Source organism: Pan paniscus, chromosome 15, assembly GCF_029289425.2.
Source record: "Pan paniscus chromosome 15, NHGRI_mPanPan1-v2.0_pri, whole genome shotgun sequence".
NCBI classification, from domain to species: Eukaryota; Metazoa; Chordata; class Mammalia; order Primates; family Hominidae; genus Pan; species Pan paniscus.
In genome coordinates this window covers 71,179,237-71,191,993 of record NC_073264.2, presented here as the reverse complement: position 1 = coordinate 71,191,993, position 12,757 = coordinate 71,179,237, and the positions used below count along the sequence as shown (strand labels likewise).

The following is a 12,757-nucleotide window of genomic DNA, read 5'->3' as shown; positions in this document are numbered from 1 at the left end:
ATCTCGCAAGTTCTGTATTTCAGAAGTCCAGGCAGGCTTGACTGGGTTCTCTGTCCAAGTTCTCGTGAGACTGAAATCAAGGTGTTGGCCAGGCTGGGATCTTATCTGGAGGCTCTGAGGACATATACGCTTCCAAGCTCATTCAGGCCATCAGCAGAATCCCGTCTCTTGTGGCTTGAGGTTGGAGGTCCCCGTTTCCTTGCTGGCTGTCATCCAGGGACCACTCTTTGCACCTACAGGCTGCCTATGTTCCTATTCACAAGACACCGTTCATCTTCAAACCAAAGCAGCATGTAGAATCTTTCTTGTGGCTCGTGGCTTTCTGGCTTTCCCTTCTTCTTTAGCCAGAGAAAGTTCTTTGCTTTTAAGGGTTCATGCGATTCAATCAGGCCCACCTGGATAATGTCCCTATTTTAAAGGTAACTGTGATACCGTATAACATTTCAGGAGTGATAACAGCACATTTACAGGTTCCAAGGATTGGGGCAGAACATCTTTGGGGGAACATTTTAGAAACTCTGCCTCCCCACTCACCCATAATCCTTTAAAAAACCAAATCTTGAAGCCTTTTTTTTCCCAAAGGCCTTTTTGAATAAGCACATTTATACCTAACTTCATCAGACACCCACTTTGAGCAAACACTAGCATGTGGCAAAATAGGCTTTAAATCAATCAGAACTATTCTTTCCCACCACAATCTTTCTCAAACACATTGGGAGAATCTGACACTGTCAGTGGTATACCAGAGCAGACTCCTACCATCTCACAAGAGCTGACTGTTAAATGTTTAGTAATTGTGCACATTGGTTGTTAAACTATTAGTAGCCTGAAATTGACTATAGTGAGAGTATTTTCACCATGGAAAACAACCGTTCCAAATCAGGGTTTCTCTTTATTCCTGGGAAGCTGGTTTATTAGCTCACCACTGGCTGTAGTCCTTTAGGGGTCATTACTTGACCTCCTGTAGCATGCAGGAATCCTCTCCATGGCCTTTTTTATGCATGGACATCATCCTATTTTTTAATACCAGGAATGGAGTGATCACTCTCTTATAAGCTAGTTCATCTCCCTGATGGAATGGTATGTGGTAGAGTTGAAACCCACCTCCCTGGAACTTCCCACCAACTTCCTTTGGAAGCAGCACTTGTGACAGCCCCAGAACCATTTGGAGTAAGTAGCATTTCCTCCAGGAGACATCTCTCCTCTGGATCCACAAGTCAATAGTTTGATGCAAAATCTTTAGAGCCACACTGTTTGAATTCAATTCCCAGCTCTGCCACTTATTTAGTTATAACCTTAGGCAAGTCTCTTAACTTTTCTGGTCCTCTGGTTCTTCATGTGTGGGAATGGGGATAAAAATAGCACCTACCTCATAGGTTATTATGAATATTAAATGAGGTAATGTGTGCAGAGAAAATAGCACCTGGTCTGGCCTCTACCTATCTCACAGGTTAGTTGTGAGGATTAAATTACTTAATATAAGCAAAATGCTTAGAGCTCTGCCTAGCACAAAATAAGCACTATGTAACTATTGGTAAGTTAATTTGAAATGTGGTTTCTCGATCTCTCATCATCCTAGTCACCCTACTCTGGATGTACTCCAAAGTCCCTCTCAAGATATAGTGTCAGAATTGACCTAATTAGTCCAGCATTTGACTGAAACTCTAGACTTTGACTCCAGCCCCCCATCCTTGACTGGCACTAGCATTCAAGCCGCTGCTCCTCTTTCCCTGGGTCTTTAATAGAGTCAGAGCGACTTCTCCAGGGGATCTTTTGGCCATGGACCAGTAGCATCCACACACGCTGGGGCCTTGTTAAAAAGGCAGGCTCTCAGGCCCCACCCCAGGTCTACTGAATCAGAATCCACACATTAATAAGATGCTTGGGTGATTCATGTGCACATTAAAGTTTGAGAAGCACCGCTTTCAGGGACGAGATGACACACTTATTTTAAAGAGAACACCAATTAGAGACCCTAAGCCTTCTCATGGAACAGGGGCCTTCCCCTCAGACCTTGGGAGAGGGGTCAGGGAAATGTCAGTGTTGGGTTGTTGGTGACAGGTGGCGGTGGGGGGTTCAGTCCACGTTCAAAGAGCCAGAAACCTGGCAGGGGAAGAGATGGGGCAGTGACACTCAACCGGAAAAATAAAGGAAACTACAAGAAGAACCCAGCTAAGAGATGTGAGGCTTCTGAAAGCTCCCATGGAAAGGTTCGCAGCTCCTCCACCTGCTCGGTCCGGCTGCCCCAGGTCAAGGAAGCTCTGTGAGTGTTAGCTGACCCGGAGCAGCAAGGATACATTCAGAAGTGATGAAAGGAAATGCTTCTTGACAGGGTAAAGAGTCATTCAGTAGGAATGAGACAGGAAGAGGTCACAGAGTCAGAAGCCCAGCCTGTACTCAGAGATTATTTCTGGCATGGGAGGGCCGAAGGGTTAGGAGGCCACCTACTCACGATACAATACAGAGGCAGATCCACTTATTACCTGCCTGTGCTGCTGGGATTTCAGTGTGGAAATTCTGTGCCTCCTCACTGTGGCTGCAGCTTGGGAATGACATCCAGAGCTTACCCACCTGCATAAGAAATAAGCTATAGGTGTAATAGGGGGACATAGGCTAAAATCCTAGCTCAGCTGCTTAATAGCTGTGTGACTGAGCAAGTTACTTAACCTCTTTGAGCATCTGTTTTCTCATCTTTAAAATGGAAGTAATCATAATTGACCAGGCCCAGTGGCTCACACCTATAATCCCAGCACCTTGGAAGGCCGAGGCCAGTGGATTGCTTGAGCCCAAGAGTTTGAGACCAGCATGGTGACACCTCGTCTCTAGAAAAAATACAAAAATTAGCCAGGCATGGTGGCAGGTGCCTGTAGTCTTAGCTACTCAGTAGGCTGAGGTGGGAAGATCATATGAGCCTGGGAGGTTGAGGCTGTGGTGAGCCAGATTGTGGCACTGCAATCTAGCCTGGGAGACAGAGTGAGACTGTGTCTCAAAAATAAATAAATAAAATAATAATATCTATGTTAATAAAGCAGAAATAAGAATGAAATAAGAATGAAATAAGAGGCCTGACATGGTGACTTATGCCTGTAATCCCAGCACTTTGGGAGGTCAAGGTGAGAGGATCACTTGAGCCCAGGAGTTCAAGATCAGCCTGGGCAACTTAGTGAGGTCCCATCTCTACCAATAATAATTTTTAAAAAATTAGCTGGGCATGGTGGCATGCACCCGTGGCCCCAGCTACTCAAGAGGCTGAGGCAGGAGGACGGCCTGAGCACAGGAGGTTGAGGCTGCAGTGAGTCATGATCACACCACTGCACTCCGGCCTGGGTGACAGTGAGACCCTGTCTCAATAAATAAATAAGAAGAATGAAATAAGGAAGTTCTTCTGATGGTTCTCATGGTGGTGAGCACAATGTAAGCATATATATTATCTTAGAATTCTTCCTTCCTGTATAAAGAAGGCCTCCTCCAATGTATTAATCATCTGTTCAACTAATAAATGCTGCTTACTCCCACTTTCACTCTAAAGGAACTCAATGGCTAAAGAGAACCCTTCCCCTTTGCAGCACCCTGAGGATCAGAGGCCTGATTTGAATGTCCTCGATGCAAAGGACTATTTCAAAAGGCCAGCCAGGCAGCCCAGACATGTATTTCCTAATCGTCTCCAGGTTGTTTGATAGAAGATCTCCTGGGAGCAGGTTTCCGCAGCAGCTCAGCCAGGTCTGTTCTGGGAACGCTGTGTGCATTGGCACCTCCCTTGGCAGAAAGCTTGGAGGAAAGGCAGGTGCAGGTCCTGGAGCCTCTGACAGCATTACTGGCTCTAGGAGTAGCTGCTCAGGATAATCTGTCCCCATGACCATTAAGTAACTGCCACTGTGCGGGAAGAAGAACTGGAAATGGGGGGCCCAAAAAAATCTGAAAACCCTCACTTGAACCAGTAAGTTATATCCTGGGTTGCTGTTGGAGAGAGCTTCCTTGGAGTAGACAAATGTGGTATGTTAAGTAAACTGGGGATCTAGGTTTGATGATACTGCGTCTGCAGCTTCTTTGTCCCACTGAAAATCCTCGGGCATTCCATGAAAGTAGCCTTCAAAATATTTTTGTCTCTAGTGACATATTTTTGCTGCAAAAAGATGAGTGGATTCATTTTACGAAGTCTCAAGTGTGTTAGAAATTCACCATGAGTCACTCAGCAAGTTATGTTTGAGGGCGTTCTGTATGCCAGGCACTGTGCTGGGCACTGGAACTACTGTAGCAAGTCAGATAGACAAGAACTTGCTTGATCTTGGAAGTAAGCAGGGTGGGGTCTGGTTAGTCCTTGAATTGGAGACTGCCTGGAGATACTGGATGCTGCAAGCTTTTGAAAAAAGACAAGTTCTCTGTACTTGCAGAGCTTACATCCAGTAACTAACTAACTAACTTCAGGCTGTGTTGAGTGACTGAAAGTGGTGGAGCCGGGAGTCCTCTAGATAAGGTAGCCATGGAAGGCCTCTCCGAAGAGGTGATAAGTTTACTCAGAGACACAAACGATCAGGATAAGCACAGACCCCGGTGAAGAGCGTCCCAGGCAGAGGGGATAGCAAGGGGATTGCCCTTAGGTGGGAAAGGGCTTGATTTGAGGACTGGGAAGACCAGTGTGTCTAAGACACATAAGCAAGGGGAGGACGTTATGAACGAGGTCTGAGAGGTCAGCAGCGACTGGATCATGCAAGCTCCCATAGGCCATGGTAAGGGCTCTGTGTGTACTACAATTACAGGATGCATGATAGGACCTGGGCTGCATTTTTAATAGTTAACCCTGGCTATAATGTGGGGAAGGGATTGAAGAAAGAGGGCAAAGGCAGGAACAGGAAAATCTCTTAGGAGGCTACTGCAAAGCCCAAGGGAGAGGTGATGGTGTTTTGTTGTTGTTGTTGTTGTTTGTTTTGTTTTGCTTTGAGAAGGAGTCTCACTCTGTCGCCCAGGCTGGAGTGCAATGGCACAATCTCGGCTCACTGCAACCTCCGCCTCTTGGGTTCAAGCAATTCTCCTGCCTCAGTCTCCCAAGTAGCTGGGATTACAGGCATGCACCACCATGGCTGGCTAATTTTTGTATTTTTAGTAGAGACAGAGTTTCCCCATGTTGGTCAGGCTGGTCTTGAGCTCCTGACCTCAAGCGATCCACCCGCCTCGGCCTTCCAAAGCACTGGGATTACAGGTGTGAGGCACTGCGCTGGCCAAGTGATGGTGTTTTGATCTGGGTCTTAAAGGCAGAAGGAAGGGGGGTAGTAAATTAACTGTGCTGGGGAAGAGAGGGAGGCCTGAGAGTGAGGAAAGAATGGGGGGTGATTCCAGGTTTAGGAAAACTGGGCAATTTGTTAGATGATGGTGCCATTGACAGAAATGGGAAAGAACAAGTTTGGAAAGAAAACTCAAGATCTGGCTGGTGACTTGTATTAAACTTAAAGCCTCATTTGTGACTTGAGCAGAAGTAAGGACTTTCTCCAGTGTTCAAGAGCTGGAAGGGATTTTTCTAGCCTCCAGGCAAGGTAATACCATAAGTCCCAACAGTGATGCCCTCCCTGGGAATGATCTCAATGGGAGAATCCTATACCCTGCCTCCTCCATTCATTCCTTGCTCTGATGGTGGTTCTGGCTGGCTAACCTAAGTTACTCTTGCCACTAGTTAACACCTGTCCTTATTTCTCTTGTCCCCACCTAAGATGTCAATCAAAACAGCACGAGCCATGCTATGTCACATGACATGTTGTCTGTCCAGCCCAGAGCTTGTTGCTGATGGGGGCACGGACTAGATTTTGAGAGAAATCTCTCTGTTACCACCCTTAACATTCCAACCCCCTCTAATAGCCCATTTAGGATTTATCATACTGTTTCATCCAAACCTTTCATGACCTGATTTCTATTTCCAGCTTGAACCACCCCTTGGGTCACCACCTGTACTTATTGAGTTTCCCTAGTTTTCTGAATTAATGACTGAAGATGATAAGCTTCCCTTACATATGACTCTCAAACCACCAAACTGGGATTGTTGTTACTTTTAGTGATAATGGTTGCTATTTATGAAACTTTTAATAGGGAACACAAACCCTGCCCAGAAATTCATATAAATTATTTCATTTAAGAACATCACAAATTAGGTGCTATTATTCGACCTTACATGTGAGACTTGAAGAGCTTTAGAGCATTGCCCAAGGTCACCCAGCTAGTGAGGGGTGGAGGCGGGATTTGAATCCAGCTCATCTGTCTCCATTACCTGGAAGAAGGAAGGCCAGAACATCATGGCCTTTCACAAGTTGAAGAGCCACGGGCTTTCTACGGTAGCCAGCCATGTTTTTCCGTGACTGGGGTGGGTGTGGCAAGTGATGAGGGTTTGGAGTTCATGTGGTGGGGTGGCGGGGACCAGGTGTCTTGGTAACTGCTGTTGCATTCACTTCAGGAGCAAAGGACCAGATCTGATTCTGCAGGATCAACAATATGGACACTGCAGGCTCTGTAGACATCCAAAGCTCTAATGGTGACTTGGGGAAGCTCAGGAGGGCAGGGAGGTTGTACCCATTTAGAATGTAAAGATTCCTATTTTATAAAAAAGAAAAAAAGGAGGTGCTGAAGGCCTCAGTCTCCTCCAACAAAGCCAGGCTGTGGGGTAGCAGAGTCTCAAAGGGTGCAGGCCCATGGCCACTGCCCAGGGCTCCTGCTCAGGCCTCCTCACTCCCACAACTGAGGGGAGACCCAGTTCCACACCCACCCACCTAGCAGTGTCTCACACCCACCGGGAGAGGTCTAAACATCTTCCCTGGGAAATGGTCCCAAAATGTCCCTGCAGTAAGCAACCGTCTGGAGAGGCCCAGGTCTACATCTGTTTTTAAAGCTCCAATAAATAAATAAATGAAGGAAGAAAAAAAGAAGAAGAAATGCAGAACAGGGTGACTAAAATTGGCATGTATTTTTAAATGTTTATATTAACAAACTAACACCTTTTAACATGAAAAGCAATATAATTGTGCTAGCCACAAAATCATCGTAGGACTGAGAAAGGAATCGTAATTCTGAGAGCCCTAGAGTTAATGTGATCCAGGGGGCTCATCCCTGTGACTGCAGAAGCCTGTTTGGAGATAGTGTCAGTAGCTTTTCAGGCCCTCTGTGAATTGCCAGAATGTGTGACATGAGCCAAATTTCCCCCCGGCACCCCCCCCCCACCGCCGCCACCACCACCCCTGACCCAACCCTCCCGCCGGCTCCCATGGAATAGTCACTGCCATACAGAAAAAGAGAAGTTCTACTATTTCTGGGCAAGATTTCCACAAACCAGTTTGTCCCTTTCTGCTTTCATGAAATAAACCATTTGGATCAACATCAGCTGATTGCAAAAATTTTCCCTTGTCTCAAAAGCAAGACTGATAAGGAAGCAAACATGGGAGGACCTTAGTGGCCGAGCCTTTATGTGTATGTTATTTCATTGCTCTCATAACTGCCCTGGGATGCTGTAAGCATGATTCATCCTGTTTGTTTATCAGTTAAATTATTTATCCAAGATTACACAGCCTATCCAGGATTAGAACTCAGAGCCCTCGGCTGTGAAGCTTGAGCTCTTTCTTTTCAGTCTTCAAATATAATCATGCCGTGAAGCAGCACAAAGCCCAGGAGGAGCCCAGTGAGGCTGGAGGGGTCCACTGGCAGCCACTCTCCTCCGTGCCCCTGTGGTGTTGGGGCAAACTTGGATCTTTCTGAATCTTTTAACTGTTTCCTTCTCTTCCCGTTTTTGTCTCCTGGCTGACTTGTCCTACACTCTACTCCTTGCTTATGATACTTATTTTTCCATCCACAGCAAAACAATTCACATCAAGGTAATTGATGATGAGGCGTATGAGAAAAACAAGAATTACTTCATTGAGATGATGGGCCCCCGCATGGTGGATATGAGTTTTCAGAAAGGTGTAGTACCCTGTCCTCCACACTAACACTAACATTCTTCTCTCCTCTTCTGTTTCTTCCTCTCCAACCCATTTGTCTCCTCCTCCTCTTGTCTTCCACCTCTCTGGTTCCCTTTCCCTTGTCTCCTCTCTTGCTCTCTCTCCTGCTCTCTTTTCACTCCTCCCTCTACTCTGTCCTCTCTCTGCCCCCAGCTCTGTCCTAACACCTGCCAGCCTGACATATGGCATCCATACGAGGGATGCTCAAGACCGATGGTAATTGTTCTGGGATAAGGAAATGAGTATGGGGAAAGAAAGAGCCAAAATGCTGGAGTATCATGTGTGGCTCTTGGCTTCTCCAGAATGGCTGGGCATAAAGGGGGGAAAAGGGACCACATAGCCCAGCACCAGACAGAAGAGCAGCACTGAGAAACAGGCTTTCAGCACAAATTTCCTTGGGGCAGTTATTCTCAGGGCTAAACTTAGAGTCCCAGGAAGTTGAGAATCAATGTATTTGGATTACAGTTCATTCCCCTCCCAAAAGCAGGCTTTAGGAGCCACCTTATCTACCATGTTGCTACTATCAAGACTTGTTTCTCCTCCTGACCTTGAGGAAGCTGAAAGTACAGGTTTGAGTTCCAGATCTAGGTCAAATATCCATTTGTCTTCCTATGTTTTTCCTATTAAGAACACCCAGGTGTGGAGGCAGAGAGTTAGAATAGTGGTGGAGATCATCCTGACCCAAATGGAAGCTTCCCCAAGAGGTCCATGGGGCTTCTCAGAGTGGATGGAATCTTTGCCTTCAACTTCAATGACCCCATACATCCCATGGCCTCCAATAGACAAGTCAAGAAGTCCTTTCCTGAATAGATCATACTGTGGAGCAGGGAGCTTCCAGTACTGAGGGCAATGTTCCTTCCTCTTCCAAGCTGTCCCTCATGCCCTCCAGTACATGCCTGTTGTCACAGAGCACCCCAATCCCATCCCACAGCAGAGTTCCTGCAGCAGAAAAACAGGCTCACACCTTGTAGACAGCCCTGGGGTCCCATATCTAGGGCCAACAGAAATATTCCCAAAAAAATGCCTCTTGACAATCAATGAGCTTTGTCTTTTGTCCACTGAGCAAGGTGTAAAAAGATGTCAAAAGAAGTACCCAAAAAGGTAATAAAAACGTACAGTCGTGCATCACTTAGCAATAAGGATACATTCTGAGGAATGTGTCCTTAAGCAATTTTGTCATCGTGGGAAAATTATAGAGTGTACTTTCACAAACCTAGATGGTGTAGCCTACAACACACCTGGACTATGTGGGCCTATTGCTCCCAGGCTACAAACCTGTACAGCATGTGCTTGTACTGAATATTGCAGGCAACTGTAGCACAATGGTATTTGTGTATCTAAACACATCTAGACATAGAAAAGGCACAGTAAAAATATCGTAGTATATAGCCTTATGGGACCACTATTGTAGATGTGGTCTGTCATTGAGCGAAACGTTTTTATGTAGCATGTGACTGTACTTGTAAAGTACACACACCACAAATGCACAGCAAGTCCTGTGCCCTACAAGCCCCTTTGGGTCAGTCTACTACATTATAAATGGCAAAGCCGAGCACGCCCACAGAAGGTAGCAGGAACATCAGAGGATCTGAAGAGACATTTAGGTAAATGCTCTTTACCCTTTAGAGCATTTAGTTCTTAGGCCTCCCCTCCCCCAATCTCCCCCCCACCCCCCGCCAAAAAGAAAAAGAAAGCAGAAAATTACAATTCTGGCTCACTAGTAGGACCTGCTAGCCACCAATATGATTCCATGAAGGACCAGAAGAAACCATATAGGAAGAATCAGGCCCACACGGCAACCTCTCCACATGACAAAGAGCCAGTCTTTGGAGGGCAGTGAATTTCAAGGAAACTTTTCTTCCCTGGGTGACTTGTTTTTAAAAGATGTTATGTTTTGTTGAGATACCCAGAGATGAACAGAAACTTCCATCACCTTGTGCCCCAGACCCGTGATAATTCACATTGAGGAAACCAGTTTTGGAACACATCACCCCTAAGTGATAGAAGCCCAAAGGTGATTTAGAATTTGATGATTTACATCATTTTCTTCACATTTTCCCAGAAATGCATCAGCTGTAAATAGTAAAGGATTCCTATGTAATATTGTGGTTAATACATATTTATTTTAGTTCCCACCACTGAAGCCCTATGAGATAAAGAATGAGAAAGATCACACAATTCTACCTCCCTTTCTTCTCTCTCTCTCTCTTTCTCTTTCTCTCTCACTCTCTCTCTCTCTCTTCTCTTCCTCTATCTGGATTTCCTTCCTCATAAATACTTTTCTTTTAAAATTTTCTTTCTGAAACTCACAATGGAAGTGAGTATAGACATAAAGAAGGGACACAAGCCCTGGGTTCTGTTGACATATTCCCTGTTGTGGGAAGACCCTGGGTTATTCCCAGTGGGTTAGTAGTTTACCTGTTGCCCAGAGAAATGCCACTGTTATCATGTGACACCCAGTGGAATGTGCTGCCTGACTCACTTCCTACTAACTGTTGGCAAGGTCTAAAATGACTCCTCCTCACCATTACCCGCCTTCTGCCTTCTCCTCCCCTTCTGTCCTTCTGGCTGCCTTCCTTTACCCACCTTTCCTTGCCTCCTGGATCCCTGCCCCCTCACCCGTAAGAACAACTATGACCAAGAAGACAAGAAAAACTAAGACCATTTATTACCTGAGAACAACACAATCCACCATGGTCCTGTCGAAAGCCACCATGGTGGGACTGGACTGCATGTGCCAGGAATGACGGGGAATGATTTTAAAGGCTGTGCTCCAGGTGACCAACCAATCTACCGACCCAGTCGACACACTCTCTCTCTTGTTGTCCCTACAGGAAAACCATAAGGGTTAAAATAGTAGATGAGGAGGAATACGAAAGGCAAGAGAATTTCTTCATTGCCCTTGGTGAACCGAAATGGATGGAACGTGGAATATCAGGTGTGAGATTCTTTAAAAACAAAACAACAAAAAAAAAGAAAGAAAAATTAAAACAAACTGAAAAACAACAACAAAAAAGAAAAAGCAACTATATTTTTGTCTCCCTCCTTTTCTTCCCTTCTCCTCCTTTCTCTTTTTGACCACTGGATTTTTTTATTCTTTTCCCTCCTGTATTCTCGCTCTCACCCTGTTTCGGTATCATCTCTGCCTTCTTAGCCTTAGCTTATTCCAAATTCCTCCTTTACCGCCTTCTGGGCAGCACTGCAGCCTCAACTCCTCATTACCCTAATGAGTTATTTCCCTGTTTTGCTACAATTTTCAATTATTCAATTGCCATGGGCCCCTGCACTCTCCCCCACCCCACCCCTACACTGTAACCTGTAAATGTGAAAATTCCTTGGTGGGTGGGGAGGAGAAGAAAAAAAAGGAATGTGATGTGATGCATGCCTGTGCCCCTTCCTGCCTTCCTCCCCTGCCACCCCTCACTCTTTAGCCTGGATTGAATGTGGGAGGGTCTGGGATGGGGGTTGGGGCCTGGGTTGCAATGATGCTTTGACAGTTTTCTGCTGCATTCCCCAACTTCCTTTGAATGCTTGGCAGGTTATTCACTTGTGGAGTGGCCCATAGGCCCCTCTGCCCTTCGAGGAGGTAAGTGTATTTTCTGGCTGTTTCACAGTTGGGCAGACCGTGGCATGGGAAAGTGTACCAATTGTCAGAGGCCACGGCTTCTGAGAGCTCTGAGAGAGAGAGTTGACTTCTGGGGTAATCATGCAATCTGGAATTCTGAGCTATTCTTCCTCCTCTGGGCATCCCACCCCATCCCATTCTATGTTCCTAGCCCAAGGTTGGGTGCCTCATTCAGGCTACTTTGGGACAATGCAACCTCTAAAGCAGAAAATTGAGAGTTCCTGAAGGGAAGGAAATAGTTCCAGGTATGAAAATTCCCGTAGCCAAGGGCCCCAGAAAAGGACTGACATTGGGCAGGCCTGGAGTGTTGACTTGTGGATTTTCCAACAGAAGAGACTCTAAATGATGCAGTTGGTACTGATCCCTGACAGACAGGTGTTGGAAAGGTCACAGATGTCTGCCTTTGCTTGGCATCTGCAAGAGAACGTACCACCCAGATCCCAAGATAGCCCTCATCCCACACTAGAGAAGTGGCCTCATCTCCTGCTTTCCTCAGGACCTGCATCTGAGAATACCTGCCAGGGGCTCATCCCTAAGGGACTGATTATGTTGCAACCAGGGTAGAAGTAAGGAAGGATTTCTTCCCTTGAAGAAAATGATTGGAAGCCACTACTTTGAATGGCTTCCAATCATTTGGAGGCATAGAGGTGGGAATGGGTTAGGGTGCTCCTGGGAAATAACAAGAGGACGTTCACACTCCCATTCAGGAGAGATATGCTGCTGGGAGCCTCCTAGCAAATGAAGCAGTGAAATCCACCTGTTTGTCAAAAAGGGGTGATCATACTGCAATTAGTTCATATTCATGTGACAAAGAGCAGCATAAAACTTTCCACACGAGGACAGATCTAAGAGATTCAGCAACAACATTCCCAAAGGATCCTCTACAGGCCTTCTCAGTGTGATTGATCAGTTCTCATTGTCTGCTGGGGACTCTCCTGCAGAGCTGACCACTTCTGTGCCTGCACTGGTTTGGACACACCTGATGCTCTAGGGGCAGAACTCCTCTCCTTCTTCACTGCTGGTTCTCTTCGTTACCACTCAATAAAACGTTGCCCTCAGCCTGACTGCCAAAAAGTGCTGGCAGAAAGAAATTATCTCTGGTTCTATTGTTTCCCACATTGTATTCTTGCCCAACTTCCAGTTCTTGCCACCAACAATATTC

At 46.0% G+C, this 12,757-nt stretch overlaps 1 protein-coding gene across 9 annotated transcripts in view; it reads left to right on the top strand.

The window, feature by feature from the left end:
• The window catches only part of SLC8A3 (solute carrier family 8 member A3), a 145,496-nt gene that overhangs the window by 117,977 nt on the left and 14,762 nt on the right, over positions 1–12,757 (top strand). For 6 of the 9 annotated variants that reach the window (XM_003824105.4, XM_034937727.3, XM_034937728.3 and 3 more), the window contains one exon: positions 10,805–10,908. The exons of 1 other annotated variant lie outside the window; for it this stretch is intronic. In XM_003824105.4, coding sequence (XP_003824153.2) covers positions 10,805–10,908 — 104 coding nt within the window. Of the gene's footprint in view, positions 1–7,825; positions 7,933–10,804; positions 10,909–12,757 lie in introns of all 9 variants that reach the window. 2 more of the 9 variants (XM_057299735.2, XM_055097739.2) reach the window with 1 other exon arrangement.